The sequence below is a fragment of the Megalobrama amblycephala genome, linkage group LG18 (assembly GCF_018812025.1).
Source record: "Megalobrama amblycephala isolate DHTTF-2021 linkage group LG18, ASM1881202v1, whole genome shotgun sequence".
Taxonomy (NCBI): domain Eukaryota; kingdom Metazoa; phylum Chordata; class Actinopteri; order Cypriniformes; family Xenocyprididae; genus Megalobrama; species Megalobrama amblycephala.
The window spans coordinates 26,421,988-26,442,862 of record NC_063061.1 but is presented as its reverse complement, the minus strand read 5'-3'; the positions used below and the strand labels follow the sequence as shown (position 1 = coordinate 26,442,862).

The 20,875-nt window shown below is 34.4% G+C and overlaps 2 protein-coding genes across 6 annotated transcripts in view; both read right to left on the bottom strand.

Moving 5' to 3' along the window:
• Positions 1–1,472: 1,472 nt before the first annotated feature.
• LOC125252747 (intelectin-like) lies at positions 1,473–5,181 on the bottom strand. The gene is made up of 8 exons (XM_048166306.1): positions 5,161–5,181; positions 4,835–4,913; positions 4,582–4,734; positions 4,260–4,507; positions 4,022–4,180; positions 3,700–3,820; positions 2,657–2,760; positions 1,473–2,396 (listed from the first exon to the last, which is right to left on the bottom strand). The coding sequence occupies exons 1-8, from the start codon at positions 5,167–5,169 to the stop codon at positions 2,244–2,246; spliced, it is 1,026 nt and encodes a 341-aa protein (XP_048022263.1). The 5' UTR covers positions 5,170–5,181; the 3' UTR covers positions 1,473–2,243.
• Positions 5,182–9,232: 4,051 nt separating this feature from the next.
• Positions 9,233–20,875, bottom strand: part of LOC125253104 (clustered mitochondria protein homolog) — a 36,042-nt gene continuing 24,399 nt past the window's right edge. For 2 of the 5 annotated variants that reach the window (XM_048166884.1, XM_048166883.1), the window contains 15 exons: positions 20,100–20,368; positions 19,870–19,970; positions 19,601–19,753; positions 16,706–16,768; positions 16,334–16,578; positions 16,168–16,252; positions 15,917–16,070; positions 14,862–15,001; positions 14,671–14,751; positions 14,434–14,559; positions 12,745–12,866; positions 12,541–12,634; positions 12,321–12,455; positions 11,338–11,411; positions 9,233–9,848 (listed from right to left, as the gene is read on the bottom strand). In XM_048166884.1, the coding sequence (XP_048022841.1) occupies positions 9,710–9,848; positions 11,338–11,411; positions 12,321–12,455; positions 12,541–12,634; positions 12,745–12,866; positions 14,434–14,559; positions 14,671–14,751; positions 14,862–15,001; positions 15,917–16,070; positions 16,168–16,252; positions 16,334–16,578; positions 16,706–16,768; positions 19,601–19,753; positions 19,870–19,970; positions 20,100–20,368 (1,981 nt within the window). In that variant the 3' untranslated portion in view covers positions 9,233–9,709. Of the gene's footprint in view, positions 9,849–11,337; positions 11,412–12,320; positions 12,456–12,540; positions 12,635–12,744; positions 12,867–14,433; positions 14,560–14,670; positions 14,752–14,861; positions 15,002–15,916; positions 16,071–16,167; positions 16,253–16,333; positions 16,579–16,705; positions 16,769–19,600; positions 19,754–19,869; positions 19,971–20,099; positions 20,369–20,875 lie in introns of those variants that run through there. The other 3 variants (XM_048166885.1, XM_048166886.1, XR_007181363.1) reach the window with 3 other exon arrangements.

Genomic DNA, 20,875 nt, shown 5'->3' with positions numbered 1-20,875 from the left:
TTATGCATTCTCTGGGAATCTAACCCAGCCTTGTTGCTGAATTAAAGACGTTACAGTAATGACTATAGTTTCCATATTAGAAAAAACACTTACATAACCTAACTTACACAATTGACATAAAATCCATAATGTTTGTTCATCTGTCCAGTGTGTTTTCAAAATGTGTGATGAAATATGACACTGCCATGAGGTTTTGTGCCAGAACAGAGTTTGCTGCAAAACAGTTCTCATTGTACCATACCTGAGTCTACTGTAGTTGAACCTTTCAGGGTGAGTTACAGTAATTTAGCAGTCTCTACCATGGTAATGTGTCTGTTTACAGTATCACATGGCATAAAGTAATGTAAAAGGCCTGTATTTGATGCAATCCATCTCTCTTTTGATGCATCTGATGGACAGCTATTGATTGTTTAATCTCTCTGTTCACAAATTGCAAATGATGTCTCTCTCTCTCTCTCTCTCTCTCTCTCACACACACACACACACACACACACACACACACACACACGTGCACAAACACTTCAAGCATTCTTTTTGTTATCTGAAATAATTTAAACTGTAACAAGATTTTATTATATTTATTTATCAATTTCAGAAATTGCAATCCAGTTCTATAGAATCTATATCTAGGAATCTATTTGTATAGAAATCTGTAGATGTACCAAATGATTCATCAATTAAATATTGAGATCAGTTGGATTAAATAATAGACAAATGTGTTAAACTGAACGAGAAGAGATGCAAATTAATAGTTTCATAGTAATAGCACTAATGAAAGTATATGTGAATTAAATTTTGATATGAGACAATTATTTTGTGTAGGCAAAACAGTTACTTTGCAATTTTGGGGGTTGTAACTTAATTGAAAACATATTGAAATGTTTGAAAAGTGCATTTTTGATAATCTGTTGTGAGATTAGTACTAAGAGTTTTGAAAATGTAGCAGCTGCTTGTGAAAATTGTACCAAAACAAATAAAAATGTTCCTAACATCAAAAGATGTTGAGTGTTTAAAATTTTCATCATACAGATGTAGTCAGGGATCTCTATTCTCCAATTTATCATATATATTTGTAAATAAACAAAATAATAAAATAAATATCAAAATAAAGAATTTGGAATTTTTTTTTTTTTAAATATTTATAAATAGCAAGGCATGATGAATATTTCATCTTAAATGCTACCTGTTTTTCAAATGATCACAAATACATTCATTAAACATGTTTAACTTTCAATGTAACTTGTAAACTAGAAATACAATGAAGAAATTATGCTGCTAATTAAACAGCTAAACTGACAAGAAATTTTATTAGTTACATACAGCTGAACATACTTACCTATAAACTACTTTACACATTTTATAAGCTCTTCCCAGCTGGCCAAAATACCATCACATGCAGGGTACACACACACAACGATGATAAAATTGCCAATCTGAACGCTAATCAGTCCAGGACTAAATGTTTTTTTTTCTTCTTTGGTCCGGACCAAATGAACCAAACGAACTGAACTACAAGTGTGAATGCACCCTTAAGACACTAACCAGGCTTACATTCCAGTTGCGCAAATAGGGAATGTTGTAACACTGCGTCACGATGTGCCCTGTTAGAACTATGCTATTCCATACAATTACCAATATAATTGGCATAATTAACTTGAATTTCCTTTGAGAAACCATGTGAAAAAAGGTGAATAAAAACTCAGGAAGAACCTGAACATTTAGAAAATATTCAAGAAATTTACAGCATTCTTACTGGCTCATCTATTTATCTCCTGTTCTGTGAGAACTGTGAGTGGAGGGATAGGAGTGTTTTGTTCAGCCCTGTGTTTTTTCCGAATGTTTCTTCATCTATTTGCCTGTATTTCTTTGAACAATGCTGTATAGATGTGTTTTTCAGTGTGTTAATTGTCAAACTCTAAAATTATTTAATTTTGAAATTTAAAAAAAAATGCTATTATTTTATATGAAAAAATAATAATTGACTTTTATTGAAAAAATATTTTAGTATGCCATGTATATTTTTGATTAGATCAGATAACATTTTAAGCTGTCATATGGTCGTATTACAATTATAAAAATAAGCTTATTTAAAATAAGAAATAAATAATTTTTTAAGCATTTTTGGTTTTGGTTTTTGGCCAAGTGCATCCAGAATTTTCGGTGCATCCCTACTATACAGTCTGAAACTAAAATCACCCCCTTTTTTTCCTTGTGATTTTAGATTTTAGTTTCAGACTGTCAGGTCAGCGATAAAATAGAAGTACAGCTGCTTCGGTTATCTCTTTGGAAGCACTGTAGTCTTTATTAGTACCATAGCCATCCCAGTCGAAACTTGTAAAGTCCCCACATTGTCTAGGAGCCTCCTGAGGAAAGTGTCCACCTCCACCAATACAGAACTGCAAAAATATGAGTACATTACTAACATTGATAAATATCAAGCACATAACCATACTATATCCAACTTAAAAAGCATTTCCATCTAAAAAAGGGTGAATTAAACAACTTTACCCCTCAAAAGACAATTATTTTTACCAAAAATGTAAGAAATACACACTTATTTTTTTCTGATTTTAAACTGCTTTCCTATGAGCTTCACACACACAAATGCTGTTCATAAACGTTGTTGTAAATAATCCAGAATAAAATTTTAACTCACATGTTCAGGGTCACAGACAGTTGGTTTAGTGCCTGAACAAATAGCCATGGCTGCCTTTTCATTATTGAAGACTCTGAATGTGATGAATCCAGGCTCAAAATGTGCTGGAAAAAAAATATAGATTATATTATTGATGATTTACTGTTATACTGAATGATTCTAGTTGTTTGCTCAGTTTATTTAAATAAAATAAGAAGAAAAACACAAATCTTTAGTTTTTCACTTAATTGTCATTTGCACTCAATTTAATTACATTAAATGAAATTAAATTTGTAAAATGTTAAGTTAACTTAAACCATTTGTGTTGGTACTACATGAATAATTTTTGTTGCATTGAATAAAACTGGGAAGTGGATTTCTAGTTCCCAGCATGCTTTGCATAGAGATAGGTCAGGAGAATAAATGTTGTAATTAAGTGCTGTTTAATGTGTTTTTAGTAAAGGGAAAGACTTGTTAGTGTTTAATGTTCAGTTATGCTGAAGTTTCTATGTTGAAATTATTGTGGTTACCACTGTGCTGTAGAGTAGAGCTTGTTGTTAGGTTGTGGGTGGTGACATTAAACTATCATGTTGCTTTACTCATTAAGCCATAGCTTTGCTGGCATCAGTGCAGTGATAGGTTAATTCTTGTTCATTATATTCACATGCTATAGCTATTAAAAGTTGTATGACGTTAGCTATTTATTGTAACTTGAAGTAAGATTAGTTGATTACAGTGCTGCTTTTCTTCATACGCAGTACTGTCTATGGCCCCGCCCACATCAGACAATCATGGAACTCTCATGTGCACAACAGCTGCCCACAACCTAAGCACAAGCTTCACTCTTCACCACAATGGTAACCACAACAACTTGATTAATTTAAGTTCATACAACAATACAATAAATCAGTCCAAACTAATTATTTTTTTTTTGTTGGAATTATATTCACTCAACAGATCTCAACAATGATGCCATGCAATACACTGAAGCAGACCTACTGTACACTGATAACTGTCAATCGATGTAAGTTTCTTTAAAAATTATTTGAGAAATATTGCCATACGTCTTAATATAGGACCATACAGACTCCTGGTGTAATCTGCATTTCCGGTATCATACACGATTGGAATAGCAGGTCCATTATCAATTTTGCATGTCCCGATTCCAAACCGCACAGGGAATTTCTGGGAAAATGAAGATAAGAAAGAATTCTGTTTTTTTTTTTTTTTTTTTAATTCCTAAATGTGTACCTTAAACTTTTTTTCATCCATTTCACAAAACTATTGTAAAACAAGTAAACATTTTATGTTACTATCAAATACTTCTTAACCTATGTATTTCTGTGAATGTTTCAAACTCAAAACTGGTGTCAAAGTTTATCTGACCTTGAATAAAATGAAAAGGTTTCCTCCGTAGAGGCTTAAGAAGCTATTTTCAGTGTGGTATCGCAGGATGGCGGCAATGGTCCAGTGTTCCAACTCCATATTATTAGGAACATGCCACACAGACACATCCTGTGCCGCAATATCAAAGTATCCAGGATTCTATGACAGAAAGGAAACAGATTGTCAATTCAGGTTGTAGATAAACATGTTTTGATTGTTCAATGTAATAAAAAAGTACCTTATAATCATCACTTGTAGCGGCCTCTGCGGTTCCAAACGTGACTCTGTTTGCCCATGTCCCTTCACCATCAGGCCGGTTTGCATTGCTGCCCTGCTCACTAGACCAGCGATCACCAACAGTACACTTTCCATACATGTTGTTTTCATGAACGCTGGCCACCAGCGTCCAGCCGCCACCCGCAGTGGTCATATCACAGAACGTTTGGTAAAGGATCCCTCTTGATGAGATCAGATAGTACAGGCCATCTACGTGAACAGAAGCATTGAGTCACCTAAAATGATTTATTCCTTAAGATAACTGAAATAGAAAAATATTATACCATCATAAACATGATACTTGTCACGAATTTCTTTGCAGCTTCGAGCAACATATTTAATTCTGTCCAGAAGTTTTTCAAGCTCGTGGTTGGTGTTGGTATCACTGATATTAATACATGGTGCTTCTGTTTCTTGTATAACATACATAGCTCCCACTGTAGAAAGATAATTGAAAAAAAAGAGTACGGTTTTGATGTAATGTGATTCAGAAATACAGTGATTATAGAATCTTGATTACTAGATTAAAAAACTTACTTGCTTTAGCATCACAGAACCATAAACTCAGTGAGAGACTGAGAAGGATCCCTAAAACCATTTTTGTAAGAAAGACAGTCTGCAAACAAAAGGAGAAAAGTTCTTCATAATTTAAAAAAAAACTTGGAAAACTGAAATTGTTATGTGTTTGATTCCATGTGAAGAATGTTTACCAAAAGTCCTGATGATGACAAATCTGTTTCACACATTCAGGGCATTTTCTTCAATCAATTCATTACATTCAATACATTATCAAACTATATACTGTATAAACTGTATAAATTTTTACTCTTATATTATCTGAACAAAACAACACATTAACTTACAATTTCCATGAGCCAGTGGTAAATGGGTTTCGTGTTCTTGGTGTCTAAAGTGGCTTAAAGAAATTATGTGCATTTATAGCCATATTTTATCAATGGAGCCATATCTTATCAATAGCCATATCTTATCAATATTGTACAGCTATTACAGTAAGTTTAGGGCCTAAGTTCATGATTTCAAAGGGCTTAAATCTCAAAGGTCCTTGTGTGCTTTCTTGGCAAATATGAAAATTACGACAAAAAATTCTGTTATTTGTTCTAGTTTTACCTAGTACTGCCATTGTGTGCATTCTCAAAATGAAACTGATATTTTCTTCCATATTATTGAGAGAGAGATTTTGAGATTTTACAAATACTTTATTAAAACAATTCTAACATCAAACAAACAAAAATCACATTAAAATCACATTTTGTCTACTCATATATATATAGCCATCTTTGCTCTTCACAAAATGAAATTAAAGAGTTGACACTGCTCCCTCTTTTTTTGTGAATACATGTAACCTAAAAACTGTTTGGAAAAAAAATCCTACCTAATTAAACAATTTAAAAAGATACAGATACCAACATAAAAAGTGGCAAAAGACAACAACAGTCTATAAAACTGAAAAACTGTATCACAAAGGGTACAAAGAGCAGTCATTATTAGTATCAGAGATTACAACAGAAATAAAAGCATTAAAAGCCACCGCTGCATGTAAAACCTTCCACTGCAAATCAGCAACCATCTTCAAAAATGGTGGTTTGTACAGCTCTCCCAATTCAGATCCAACACCATCAATCATACTAAGTGAGCTTGAGTATCAGTTTTACCATTTTATTTATCTCTGTTCAAAATGTTAATGAACATCCTAGAAAACAATTTCTTATCAAAATCATGCACAGACATATAAGAATCAACAGTTTCTAAAAAAAGTTCTGTACAGTCTTTAAAATCTGGGAGAATCCTCACCAAAAGAAAAATATCATCAACATTGAAAAGAACCAGATGCAATAATGTACGTTCAGAGTCTGTTAAAGCTTCTTTTCACTTTTTGAGCAACAAGGTGATTATATAAGTAGAGTCTACCTTTAAATGAGAGTCAAGGAGAAGAGCATTGTCCATGTTTGCACCTGAAAACTAAATTACATGTCCCAAAGTCACTACATCAGACATACAAAACTGTCTGAGTAAACTGGGACCTATTTGACAGGTTGCACTCAAGCGGGTCCCATTTACAACTGGTTCTTGCAGAAGCAATACAGTGAGCAGTGATGTTTTACCCTTCCCTTTTTAACACTCTGGGTCTCTTTGTTCAGAAATGACCGAAAAATTTTACATTTTGAAAAATGTAAATTTTTTTGCTTCATCGGAATGGGATGACACTTGGTGACTTTAATTATTAGCTATTAGCTATGTGAACACACAAAAAATCATGGACATGATTCAGATATGTTAAAGAGTCAAAAAAAAAAAAGAAAAAGAAAAAAAAAATTGGCTCCTTCACAGTCAAAAATGGCTATCATAGGTAATCAATGGAAACTACGAAAAAATATGAAAACTCAGGGAATCTTTTGGTGGTACAAACTACTTTCTACACAGAGTATAAGATTACAATGGGAGCATGAAGTAGGGGAGGAGATCAGTGATGAGCTCTGGGACAATGCACTAGAGAAGTGGTTCTCAATCCTGGTCCTGGAGGCACCCTAACACTGCACATTTTGCATGTCTCCTTAATCAAACAGGTCATCAGCCCATTAGTAGAGACTCCAAGACCTGAAAAGGGTGTGTCAGAGAAAGAAGACATGCAAAATGTGCAGAGTTGGGAAGCCTCCAGGACCAGGATTGGGAACCACTGCACTAGAGAACATTCATATATGCTCTGTTAATTCCAGGCACTGCCTTATTCATTTTAAGATTACGCATCGACTTCATTACACTAAAACAAACTACAGTTAATTTTTCCAGATGTTTCCCCAATATGTGATAAATGTCAGACTGAAGAAGCCACACACTTATGCGCTTTAATCCCATTTTGGACAAATATATTTCAAATTCTGTCTTATATGTTACATGTTGAGTTAGAGCCTGATCCACTTATTCATGGTGATGTTTGGTGCTTCAGTTAAACTCAGCTCATTCCAAAAATCTCAACAACAGTTGTTGTCTTATGGGCTTATTATTGCAAAGAAATGAATACTAAAGTTTTGGAAAAACACTAAAATCCCCTCTGTTAAATTATGGCTGGAAGAAATGGTAAAATGATTAGGCTACATCTGGGAAAAAATAGTTTCTTTTTGTTAAATAAACTGGATCAGTTTGGGTTTCCCCTTCTCTATTATCTTGATAGTGTTGTTTGAATGTGTATAATTTATTATCCCTTTACTAGTGTGGCATGATTTAAATCCCTGTAAGGTGGGGAGGATGGTAGGGGAATTGCTGAATTTTTTAATTATTATTTTGTTGTGTAGTTTCCTCATAATGAAGAATCATAAAAGTTAAGTAATGACTTCTCTTAATAAAAAGACACAGATACATTTAAAGGTATATTGCACCCTGGTAAAATCACACCTTGTAAAACAGATCCAAGTGTAATAAAGCTTCATAATCCAGAGAATATAACATACCAGAAAGGGCACAGCCTGTTCCCGGTTGGACCTGAAAAGGTGGTTGTAATTATGTAATCTCCTTCAGTTACATTGAACTATATAAATCTGCACTTATCAGGGACGTGCACAGGAATTTTGAGGGGGCAGTTGCTCTGACCTAAAAAAGGGCACTCCCCTACCAACCACTCCTCTAACCCCCCCCTCTAATAATTCAACGGCCCGTCGTCAATTATTCCTTACTTGAATCACAGCTTAAATAGTGTTTTGACATCGACAACCCAAGTGCATTTTACCTCAAACTTGCGTCTAGTTAACTTTCTAAAGTAGCAATCGCTTTTCAGGTCGACATTAACACACTGACACAATTATATTCAGAATTAAAAATATTTTTATACCACTTTTTAATGTGTGATTGTGTAAAGGTTTTCACGAGATACCAACCTTTCGCGAACTTGCTTCCAACACTCGTTCTCATGGAGGCGCGGTGTGCACGGAGGGGAGGGGCTGTGCGCGCGCGAGTATGTGAGAGAGACGCGTAAGTGAGAGACGCAGGGAAATGAAATGCAGCTGAACGTTTGCTCTATGAAAGACATTGACAAAGACGAAAACTAAGGACATTTAATCTATAATTTTATTTTATTTTAGTTAGTTTTGCCAAACACACATTACAGTTTTGGTTAGTTATCGTTTTTTTTTTGTAATGCCTCGTTTTTATTTTCATTTCAGTTAACGACGATTTTTTTCCCCACCTAGTTTTCGTTTTTTCGTTCGTTTTCGTTAACGATTATAACCTTACTCACCTTTCCGACAACGTTAAGTCGTCTCACCCGACAACCGCGACAATCTCCTTCTAGTGCCGCTCATGCAGGCTCAGCTCAGGTGCCGGTCGCGTGCAGCGCTGCAGCCACGTAAACAGAGTTTGCCCTTCCCCTACTGACTTTCACTTTTGGACCGGTGCCCGAATATGGAAGTGAATGAGGCTTTGAGATTTTTTTTATTTTTTTTATCTAGGCCTACGTGAAATTCTGCATCCATTGTACGATTTTTTTATTTATTTTTTTCCACCTCGGAAGGGCAACGTGAGTCGAGAAGGGCATATGGGCAGTTGCCCGGGCAACCTGAGCAACCCCCCTGTGCACGTCCCTGGCACTTATGATGAATAAGTGCAAATGGTCAGTAAGGTAGCCTATGCCATGTATGAATTTTTCATTAAATTTCTGTGAGCCATTATTAATTAGACAAAACAGAGATTTGAATTAATGTGAACATGGATACAATGTGATTTCTGTTAAGTTTTGATGCAAATGTTAAATTGCTACAATAAAAATAAATGAAACCTAAATAGTAATATTTCAAAAACAAAAACTAATAAAAATGGCAAAGTAAATAAAATTAATAAAAAATAAACAAAAATTAAAATGAGAACTGAAAATATAAAAAATAAAATTAATACTTATTAATAGTAGATAAATAATACTAAAATTGCGACAGGTTTCGACTGCTTTATTTGAAACTATACTTTTCACAAAGTATTTTATCACAATGCAATAATCATCATTTCTTGGCCTACATTCCTTGAAATCAAGCTAAACTTAGTGTAAACTCAAGTATGAAAAGCATGCATTAGCCCTCTTTAGTCACTGTACTGTGGCTCTTATACATGATATACAGTGCAATCAGCACACATCAACGTACAAAGACATAAATGACTAGACAGTCCTGTTTACAAGTGTGCAAATTAGCCTAGTTACAATCAACAGCCAGATACACTCATGCTTTTTAAAGGGATTGCTATATTTCCTTGCAAGATCATCTGCTGCACCGTGTGGTCATGAGTGAGAGTTCATTTACACTTTTTCTTTTTTAGTTTCATATTAAAGTTTAAACCTAAACTAGAACATTTTTCATTTAAGAGCTCATCTGTTCTTTTACTTTATTTAAAGTACAATTAAATTACAAGACGTTAGTCATCTTGAGTAACAGCTTGCAATGTGTCATGGTCCTCAGACGGCCCCTGCAGATCCTCCAAAGACTCAACAGTATTTTGGGTGGGATGACATGTTTTCTGAGTGTCAGTCCTGAGTTTCTCAAGGTCACTGTTACTTCAGGGATAAAAAAAATTGATGAATGTTAAATAGTCATTCAAGAAAATCAGAGAAATGGAAAGAATAATATAGAGAACAGAGGTTTTCATATTTTAATATTGAAAGTCTGGGTCTGACACTAGGGCAAATATATAGTAACGAAAATCAATGAAGACGTAAAAAGTTTTGAAGACAATGTTTTGACCTTCATATAACAAAAAGAAAGGGAAAGTGCTTCGAAGTTTGAGGCTGATACGATTTTTCACGAGTTTTTGAAAGAAGGCTGCATTTATTTGATTAAAAACACAGTAAAACAGTAATATTGTGAACTATTATTACAATTTAAAATAACTGTTTTCTATTTCAATTTTAAAATGTAATTTATTCTTGTGATGGCAAAGCTGAATTTTCAGCATCATTTCTCCAGTCTTCAGTGTAACATGATCCTTCAGAAATCATTCTAATATACTAGCGGGATGCTTGGCGCTCTTTTTTATTTTATTTTTTTCCCTATCACATATTTTAGTAATCATCATAAATTAGATATCATTCAAATGCTTAAAAACTTAAAATTCAACCTGTGAAAATCATTTTGAAATCGGACATTGCGATACCATTGAAACTGTACTTTAAATCATTTTAGCGGGATCATCCCCCTAGTGGCCAGTGTCATGTATTACAAATTTTTAAATTATTTTTTCTAATCTTGACAAAACACATATTGGCAGAAAGGTCTGAGAATCAAGGTTCGATATTTGGCGACTGATTTGAGATAGAAGTGATACTGTGACAGAAATGTATTAATTTGTTACAGGACAACGCATAAAAAAAAAAATCTATGGAATGTGGCTGATATCCAGTGGCTATTTCTGGTACAGCGCCCTTAACAAAATCACATCTGAACTTAAATTTTTGTGATATCAACTTCAAATTTGGAACACAACTTGGGCAGTGTTTCCCAAAAGCATCGTAAGCTTAAGCTGATCGTAGCTCCATTGGTGGCAATGGTTCTACGATCAACTTAGGCTTATGATGCTTTTGGAAAACGCAGCCTTGGTTAGATATATGGCTCTGATTTTATAGCAACTTTAGATTAAAAAGTATTTTGTAAAATATATATTTTTTAAACTTTTATCACTTTTTTACACTTTCATTTTTTTGAAGTGCTTTACGGCAATAATCTCCTGAGTGTCTTCTTAAAAAGAGACTAACCTTTGTTCTGTCTTCCAAAGCATTCATGAATTACAACCATTTAAGTTTGGATAGTGCATTTTTTTATGCTCAAAAAGGAGGGTGACGTAAAAATTGAAGACAGTTTTAATATGGCCTTCATATAACAAAGTAAGAAGTTTAAATCTGTTAAATTAGTTAAATAAATCACAATCACAGGCACATATCACTACCCTTAAACACATATTTGTTATAATTACATTGCAATCAAAGAGCAATTAAAAAGTTCTCAGTACACTTTCAGATCTTACTGACTTGTAAAGGTAATTTTTCTTACCTAAGAGGAATAAGGACAATCCCAGTGACAAGATTTAGCTGCTCCACTATCCAGACACGACTTGGAGAGTTCAGCTGAATGAGGGGACAGAACAACTAAAGGGTTAGTTCACTCAAAAAAGAAAATTATCCCATAATTTGCTCATCATCAAGCCAACCAAGGTGTATATGAATTTCTTCTTTCAGCCGAACACAATCAGTAAAACATTTTGCTGGTTCTTCCTAGCTTTATAATGGGAGTGAATGGTAGATTCTGAAGCCCAAAAATGCTCATCCATTCATCATAAAAGTAATCCATACAGCTCCAGGGGGTTAATAAAGGCCTTCTGAAGTGAAGCTATGTGTTTTTGTAAGAAAAATATCCATATTTATAACTTTATAACTATAATCACTGGCTAGTTCTGATGGAAGAGCGACCTCTGACCCAATGCATGACGCAGGGTGTACGTAAGCTTAGGTGAGATTAGGGCTGGGCAACAAGCTGAAGCTCCTCCAATATTTCTCCTTAAAAATTCTCATTTTAGACTTCTAATGTGTGACCGGTGTTTTGTTTTGCTCTATCCTCTGCGCTTCTGCCTTTGTCAATACGTCATGCGTTGGGTCAGAGGTTACTCTTCTGCCGGAACTAGACTCGCGTACAGCCGTTACCGGAAGCCAGTGATTATAGTTTATAAAGTTATAAATATGAATATTCTTCTTACAAAAATGCATCGCTTCTCTTCAGAATGGATTTAGTATTATGGATTACTTTTATGATAGATGGATGTGCTTTTTTGGGCTTCAAAATCTCGAGCCCCATTCACTCCCATTGTAAAGCTTGGTTATATTTTTTAATATAACTCTGATTTTGTTTGGCTGAAAGAAGAAAGTCATACAGTATATACCTAGGATGGCTTGAGGGTGAGTAAAGTATGGGATAATTTTCATTTCAGGGTGAACTAACCCTTTAATTCATCATTATTACACAACAATGTCAGTACTAACATTGAGAGGGGAAATATTGGTGTCTGAGCCAGTCTTGTAGATCCAGTTCATAGTTTTCTGTAGAATCACTGCCTGATGCGTCAGACGCTTTAGGTACTCTGAACTCTCTTGGGTCTTCTCGTGTGCTTCTCCGACCTATTAAAAACAGCATTTATTAAAACCTAGACTAGATTCAAGGCTAAACAATCTTGCTCATCAATTTGGGCTTGTAACCATTCACCTGCTTCCTGTATATGCCGTAACGCTCCTTTTCGTGCCTCAGTGCAGCACGGAAATCTCCTTTACTTTCATGCACCTTTGCCAATAAGTGATGACTGTAGAGAGGGACAGGATCATGACAGTTTTGTAACACTTTCTATTTATGTACATATGAGTACTGTATCTACAACAAAGTGTCTTGTTTGTGTTTCTGTTCACTTTTCACCTTTGTGCCAGTTTGAGAGATGAGGGTCCCTGATATTTGGAGGTCAGGTCAAGGGCGTTCTCCAGGAACTTCAGGGCAAGATCACAGGCCATCATACTATGAAGCACAAGGCCTATTTTACTCTGTACAGGAGATTAATGAAAAGTATGCTTAAGGATTCCTTGATAGAATGTAAAAGTAAAAATTTATTTTAAAGGTGCCCTCGAATGAAAAATTGAATTTATCTTGGCATAGTCAAATAACAAGAGTTCAGTACATGGAAATGACATACAATGAGTCTCAAACTCCATTGTTTCCTCCTTCTTATATAAATCTCATTTGTTTAAAAGGCCGCCGAAGAACAGGCAAATCTCAACATAACACCGACTGTTACAAAACAGTCGGGATCATTAATATGTACGACCCCAATATTTGCATATGCCAGCCCATGTTCCCAACATTATGAAAGGCATTAGACAAGGGCAGCCAGTAACGTCTGGATCTGCACAGGTGAATCATCAGACTAGGTAAGCAAGCAAGAACAATAGCGAAAAACGGCAGATGGAGCAATAATAACTGACATGATCCATGATAACATGATATTTTTAGTGATATTTGTAAATTGTCTTTCTAAATGTTTCGTTAGCATGTTGCTAATGTACTGTTAAATGTGGTTAAAGTTACCATCGTTTCTTACTGTATTCACGGAGACAAGAGCCGTCGCTATTTTCATTTTTAAACACTTGCAGTCTGTATAATTCATAAACACAACTTCATTCTTTATAAATCTCTCCAACAGTGTAGCATTAGCCGTTAGCCACGGAGCACAGCCTCAAATTCAGTTAGAATCAATGTAAACAATATAACAGTATACAATACTCACATAATCCGCCGCATGCATGACGAACACTTTGTAAAGATCCATTTGAGGGTTATATTAGCTGTGTAAGCTTTGTTTATGCACTGTTCAAGGCAAGCGCGAGCTCCGTGGTCGTGGAGCACGAGAATTAAAGGGCCAGTAGCCCTGAATCGGCTCATTTATAATGATGCCCCAAAATAGGAAGTTAAAAAAATTAATTAAAAAAATCTATGGAGTATTTTGAGCTGAAACTTCACAGACACATTCAGGGGACACCTTAGACTTATATTACATCTTTTTTTAAAAAAAGTTCTAGGGCACCTTTAAAAAAGAAACCTTTTGTTTTTACTGTTGCTTATGTTTAATTTAATGCGCACTCGCTGAATGAAAGTATTTCTTTAAAAAAAATCTGTTGAACAATAGTGTGTGTATATAGAAATATCACAAGAATAAATTACATTTTAAAATATACTGAAAAAGATTATATATATATATATATATATATATATATATATATATATATATATAAAATGGTAATATTTCACAATATTACTGTTTTTACTGTATTTTTGATCAAATAAATGCAGCCTTGGTGAGCAGAAGAGACTTTAAAAAAAACCTTAAAAAATCTTATAGACCCCCAACTTTTCAACAGTACATGCTAGTAAACTCCTGAAAGGTGTAAAATATCTTTCAGCAGATGTACACACTATAAAATAACAAAATATGGTGTATAAAACAATATAAATCTCTTAAATAATATGGGAAAATATACAAGAATTATAAAAATGTTGTTTAAAATAGTTGAAGAGCATGTCATATTGCATCACATTGCTATAATTATAACTCACATCCAGTAAAGCCATCTCAGGGTGATCCTCTCCACACACCAGAAGCATCAGGTATCGGGCACGGTATAATAATCGCAGAGCTGTCACCGGCTGCCCCCCAGCAAAGCAATAAAGACCAAGGTGCTTCTACACAAAGAGGAAACAACTTTGTTTTTCACTTTCATATATTGACACCAGCATAACAGTATGATACAACAGTAAACCATAGATTTAATTTACACAAATATGATTACGTACATATTCCTGTATAGTGCTGGGATGCTCAATTCCCAGAACTCTTTCACTGATCAGTACAGCCCTCTGCTGGTGACTGAGGGCCTGACAACATAAAATACAAATTTTCGTTCAAAATGTAATTTTTTTTTAAAACTATTTATTCAGGTTCTGAGTCTTTAGTCTGTCATCTGTTATTTTAGAACATGTGATACCTCAGCATAGTCTCCGAGGATGTAGTGTAATCGTCCCAATAGCCGCAGACATATGCTGACATCCTGATGCAGAGCCCCATAGACATTAGTGAAGAGACCCAGAGCCTGGCTTATTAACTCACAACCCTCTTTCAGACAACCTAGTGATGCACAAATGCATATCAAAGACTATAGATTCTTTGAATATTATTTTTGTTTTGATATACACCACAGTTCAAAAGTTGGGGGTCAGTAAGAGGATTTTTTTTTTTTTTTTTTTTTTAAAGAAATTAATACATTTAATCAGCAAGGATTAACTAAATTGGTCAAAAGTGACAGTAAAAACATTTAAAATGTTACAAAAGAGTTCTAGTTCAAATAAATTTTGGTCTTTCTCAATTTTGATTCACCAAAGAATCCTGAAAAAAAACAAATGTACAAAAATATGAATATTAATATTAAGCAGGAAAACTGTTTTTAACATTGATGATAGTAAAAAATATGTTCCTTGAGCAGCAAATCAGCATATTAGAATGATTTCTGAAGGGTTTCATGTGACACTAAAGACTGGAGTAATGATGCTGAAAATTCAGCTTTGCCATCACAGGAATAAATTACATTTTAAAATATATTCAAATAGAAAACAGTGATTTTAAATCATAAAAACAATTACAATATTACTTTTTTTTTGTATTTTTAAACAAATATATGCAGCCTTGATGAGCATAAGATACTTCTAATCTTACCAACCCCAAATATTTGAATGGTAGTTAACGTGCTAATGTATATCAATTGTTCTTGTGTTTCTTATTTTTATTATTTTTCTTTCGTATGTAAAGTGCCTTGAGAAGATACCTTTAAAGGCTCTCTATAAAAATAAAGTTTATTATTATTATTATGTGATAATAATAAATACTTTTATTTAGATTTTTGCTGATACATTGCAATAATTGTTGCCCCTTAATAATAAAACTAAATAAAAATAATAAATAAAATAATATAATATAATATATATTTTTCAGCCTGATAAAGTTTTATAATGTGTCCCCAGATTGAGAGCTCCTTTGAATGCTCACCTTGCTGGACCTCAGACTGACCACAACGCAAGAGATAAAGAGCATCGTTAGCCCTAGGACTGATGTGCTTTACTACGGGGAAAATGTTAAGGATGTCCTCTTCGGTGAATACAGTTTTGTGCTCAGAATCAAAGTGATACTCTCTTAAAAGAATCTGAAGGAGAGATGAGGTAGTTATCAGAGTAAGAAAAAAGCAAAATAACTGCCAAAAAAACTGATTATTAAATCATGTTAAGTACAATCTGATATACCTGAATGCCAGTTTTGATGGCAATCTCTCTGAGCAGGGTGATTCTCTGAAGCCTGCATTTGTCCACAGCCTCCTCCACACTTCCACTGCCAGAAGGAGATGAGATCCCACTCATATCAAATCAAAGCACAGGATCTATTTGTGTTCAGAGAACAGGTCACACTCACCAGGGCAGGCTGTAATGGTAGTATTCCTGGGCCTCAGTTTTGATGGCCACCCAAAGGTCGCTCGGAGTGAGGTTGGACCAGACAGTCATGGTGCCACCCACACATGCACGACTCCGCCTTCTCCGACTCCTGCGCCTAGAAGCTAACTTGTCGTTTTGCTGAATGACTCCAGCATCAGCAAAAGAGCTCAGGAAGCAGTTGAGGAAATGGCTGACGGAGGCTGACAGGGCAGATGGTTCCACTGCCTGGGGCAAAGACAGATGATTAAGGATACAAGAACAAGTTTTGGTAAAAGTTTCATAATATACAGCATTATATCAGTGATATCCTTCTGAGTATTATAAATACCATAAGCAATTTCTGGACACTTACCAAAAGATATGTCTTAAATAGATGTTTTGCACATCTGGTAATCAGCTCACAGAGTGCAATTCTCTGAAAGAGGTTAAAAAATAGTTACTTTTTCACATTTCATCATTGAATAACGTAGGCAGGAGTGTCATACACACATCTTATTAGTTCTACTCATAATATCAAGATGAATTAGTCTAGTGGTACAATTTTCATTATTATTATATCATTAATTTATTACTATATTTAATCTTATTTAATTTAAATGATTATATATTCTTGACTTATTGATTTATTTTACACTACTGTTCAAAAGTTTGGAGTTAGTACAATTTTATTATTTACTTAATATTTATAATTTACTCATAAAACTATATATATAAAAATATATCAATCAGCACAATTGTTTTCAACATTGATGATAATAATAAGAAATACTTAGCACCAAATCAACATTTTAGAATGATTTCTGATGGATCCCGTGACATTTAATAATATTTCACAATACAAAATATTTTTAAACGGTAGTGTACATATGTATATGTATAGATATACTGTAAGCCTATGTGAATATAAGTTGCATTCAGAATTGAACTATAACAAAAATCTGAGAAGCATTGTCATGGCTGAGCAGAGGAAAGGTGGATCTAAATGCAGCAAACAGGGTTTAATTCATAAACAAAAATGGTAATCATACACTAAGAAAGAAAGTAACAGCTTTGGAAGTGATGGGCTTTCAAAACACACTTTGAGATGCTTTGAAACCATTGCGAATCATTTGTTTCGAACCCGTGATTCGGTGCAAGCATCAAACTGTGATTTCAGTAAATGAGGCTTCGCTGCGTCATAACTGTTTCTAAAACGTTTCACAATTTCAATGGTGGTGATGATCTCTGTGAGTGTGAACCTATGAACCAGTATCTATATGGTTTTTGTCTATTTTTAAACATTTTTGTAGAGTACATAAACGTTTAAACGACAACAATGTACTAAAAATGGAAAAGTTTTTTGCTTACAGAAGACAACATTGTCAAAACGGTCACAGTTCACACGGATCCGCGAAAACAACTAAAAATGGTGTATTATGCATGCCAGGTCAGTAGTTGGCGATGTCACTTTGTAAAGAAACACTTCACGCCTATAGACTGTGTGCATGATGTCACTGGTTTCACAAATTCACGTTTTTGCAGTTTACACAGAGACGATAACGGTCTCACTTTGGTATGGCCTAAACACATAAAACGTTTTCTGTTTTTATTTTAAAATGGTGTTGTTTAAATGCTCCTTAATGACACATTTGTAGGCCTATGGTTTTTTGTCTATTTGTAGACATTTGTAATGACACATTTGTAGACCTATAATAATAAGGTACCTAAATAAAAAAGGTACAGTTTTAGTTAAAAATCTCTTATTGGCCTGATTAACTACCATGAAACAAAATTTCATAAAACACATATTATACAGACACTTTATTTAATCATATTAGATGATTTGTTAATTGTATTTAATAGATTACGCTTTCAATAAAACATTTGAAATTGGATTGTAAAAGGTGTTTTTATGCATTTACACCATTTTGACACAAAGGTGTCAAAAGTGTGTTGCGTTTATAATATAATGTATTTATAATATAAATACACAGGCTAATTAGAACTAAACGAGACACAGGTGAAAACCATAAATAACTATAGCAACTAACAAAGGAAACAGGAAGTAACACACAGGCTATCCTAAAACTTAAAAATGCTGCCTTCGAAGAATGCATTCCAAGGTTGGAAGGCATCAAGGCATGTCGAATCCAATGCTAGCTTAACTTCCTGTCTCCTGAGATACCTTCATCTGATTGATTTTTGAAGGCATCATAGATGTATCCTTCTCTGCCTTTGATATCCCACAATCCTGTCCTTTCCATTCTGTGTCAGTTGAAGCTAGAAAAATAAAAATGGTGTCTGAAAGTGTGGTTGGTGGTCAGTTTGTGTAACAGTCGGGGTGTACGCCCCCAATATTTGCATATGCCAGCCCATGATCGAGGCATTACACAAGGGCAGCCAGTATTAACGTCTGGATGTGCAGAGCTGAATCAACAGACTAGGTAAGCAAGCAAGGACAATAGTGAAAAATGGCAGATGGAGCAATAATAACTGACAAGATTGATGATAACATGATATTTTTAGTGATATTTGTAAATTGTCTTTCTAAATGTTTCGTTAGCATGTTGCTAATGTACTGTTAAATGTGGTTAAAGTTACCATCGTTTCTTACTGTATTCACGGAGACAAGAGCCGTCGCTATTTTCATTTTTAAACACTTGCAGTCTGTATAATGCATAAACACAACTTCATTCTTTATAAATCTCTCCAACAGTGTAGCATTAGCCGTTAGCCACGGAGCACAGCCTCAAACTCATTCAGAATCAATGTAAACATCAAAATAAACATTGTACTTACGCGATTAGACATGCTGCATGACGAACACTTTGTAAAGATCCATTTTGAGGGTTATATTAGCTGTTTGAACTTTTTTTATGTTGTTTAAGGCAAGCGCAAGCTCTTGGGGCGTGGAGCACGAGAATTAAAGGGCCACACACCCTGAATTGGCTCATTTCTAATTATGCCCCAAAATAGGCAGTTAAAAAATGAATTAAAAAAAATATATGGGGTATTTTGAGCTGAAACTTCACAGACACATTCAGGGGACACCTTAGACTTATATTACATCTTTTAAAAAAAAGTTCTAGGGCACCTTTAAGTCAGAATTCTGTCTGAAATCAATTTCGTGAGGTACCTTTGTGTGCAAACAATGCCTGCAAAGTCATTTCCATTACAAGTTTTTGAATGCAGCCACAGAAATACAAGTACAAACAAACTCCAAAAATCCAAGGAACCAACAGAAACCAAATGTAAAATACACACTCACATAGACATGATCAAGCCTTTCTTTCTGAGGTATCTTCTCAATATACTCCATCACAGCACCCATGTAGCGAATGTTAATGCCGTGCTGATGCAGAGCCTCTGTTAGTGTGACGCCATCCATAGGCATTGATGTATGGTCAAGGCAACTCTTCATCTACAAACACACACAGTTAAAGAGATGTGATTTTTCTCATTGTGTGTGTGGTTTCACAAGGAATACATCAGGGATAATGTGTTTTATCTGCGCAATCCTTATAAAAAGCAACTTACAAATGCAGGGATTTGATTGGAAATGAGGAAGATTGCAGCATCCTTTAACTGCTGTTTCTGTTTCTGGATATCTTCTGCACTTTCCTTGGGGAAACGTACACCTGATAAAAGAACAAAATATTAGTAATGTTCATATAGTCATACACATATTTCTAATATTGTCTGCTCATGTTTACAGCCAAAGAGCTGCAAGTTAAAAACAGAACCAGTCCAAAAAGTTAACAACACACCTGCACAGAAGATGTTAGGGTTGAAATGTATGTCAAAAGTATTCCTGAGGGAGGAGAAGATATGCTTTATTGAAGAACTCTGCTGGGTGTTATTCACAGGCACGGTTTTTAGGGAAAGGTGCTCTGCATCCTGGCCTGGGAGTGTGACAGTTGTTGAGGGAAGCTGAGGCGTAGTAGTTTGAACACTGTTCAGTGCGGATTTGCTGACATCTTTGATTTCTCTGTCATGCTCAGTACTTTGAGAGACAGTTTCCATAATTATGTGGTATCTGGTGGCATTCATACAAAAAGATAATATAGCTCAAATCCTCACAGCAGGTTAATATTTTGTACCATGATGTAGAGCTTTTTTCATGCTGTTCATTACATTTATTTTTACAGTTGTAATCGCTATACCCTATGATAAATATCTTCATAATAGAATGTTTCTTTAAACTAAATATTTACACTTAATTATAAAAAAAAACACTAAAGTAATTCAATATGAACCAAGTAATATTAGAATATTTTCAAGAAAACTGTAAAGACCAGGTCAAGAATCATATTTCCCCTCAAAATCAAAAGAAAAAAATTACACCTGTTTTTAGGACCATTAAGATTTTGCATTTTGTTTTTAAATTAAAATTAAGACTTTTTTCTGCAAAATTCTCAATACTGTAACGCAGCAGGACGTAATAATTTTAAGTTTATTTTAATTTTATATTTATTTTATTTATTTATATCATATTCTCAATTATGGTTCTCATTAGATTCACGTTACTGAGATAATCTTTTAT

What these genes read in the sequence shown, in the direction of transcription:
- LOC125252747 (XM_048166306.1), bottom strand. An exon ending in GTTCTGTGATGCTAAAGCAA is followed by an intron (nt 4,735 to 4,834) that starts GTAAGTTTTTTA and finishes ATCTTTCTACAG; the next exon opens with TGGGAGCTATGTATGTTATA. An exon ending in CTACAAGTGATGATTATAAG is followed by an intron (nt 4,181 to 4,259) that starts GTACTTTTTTAT and finishes TTTCTGTCATAG; the next exon opens with AATCCTGGATACTTTGATAT.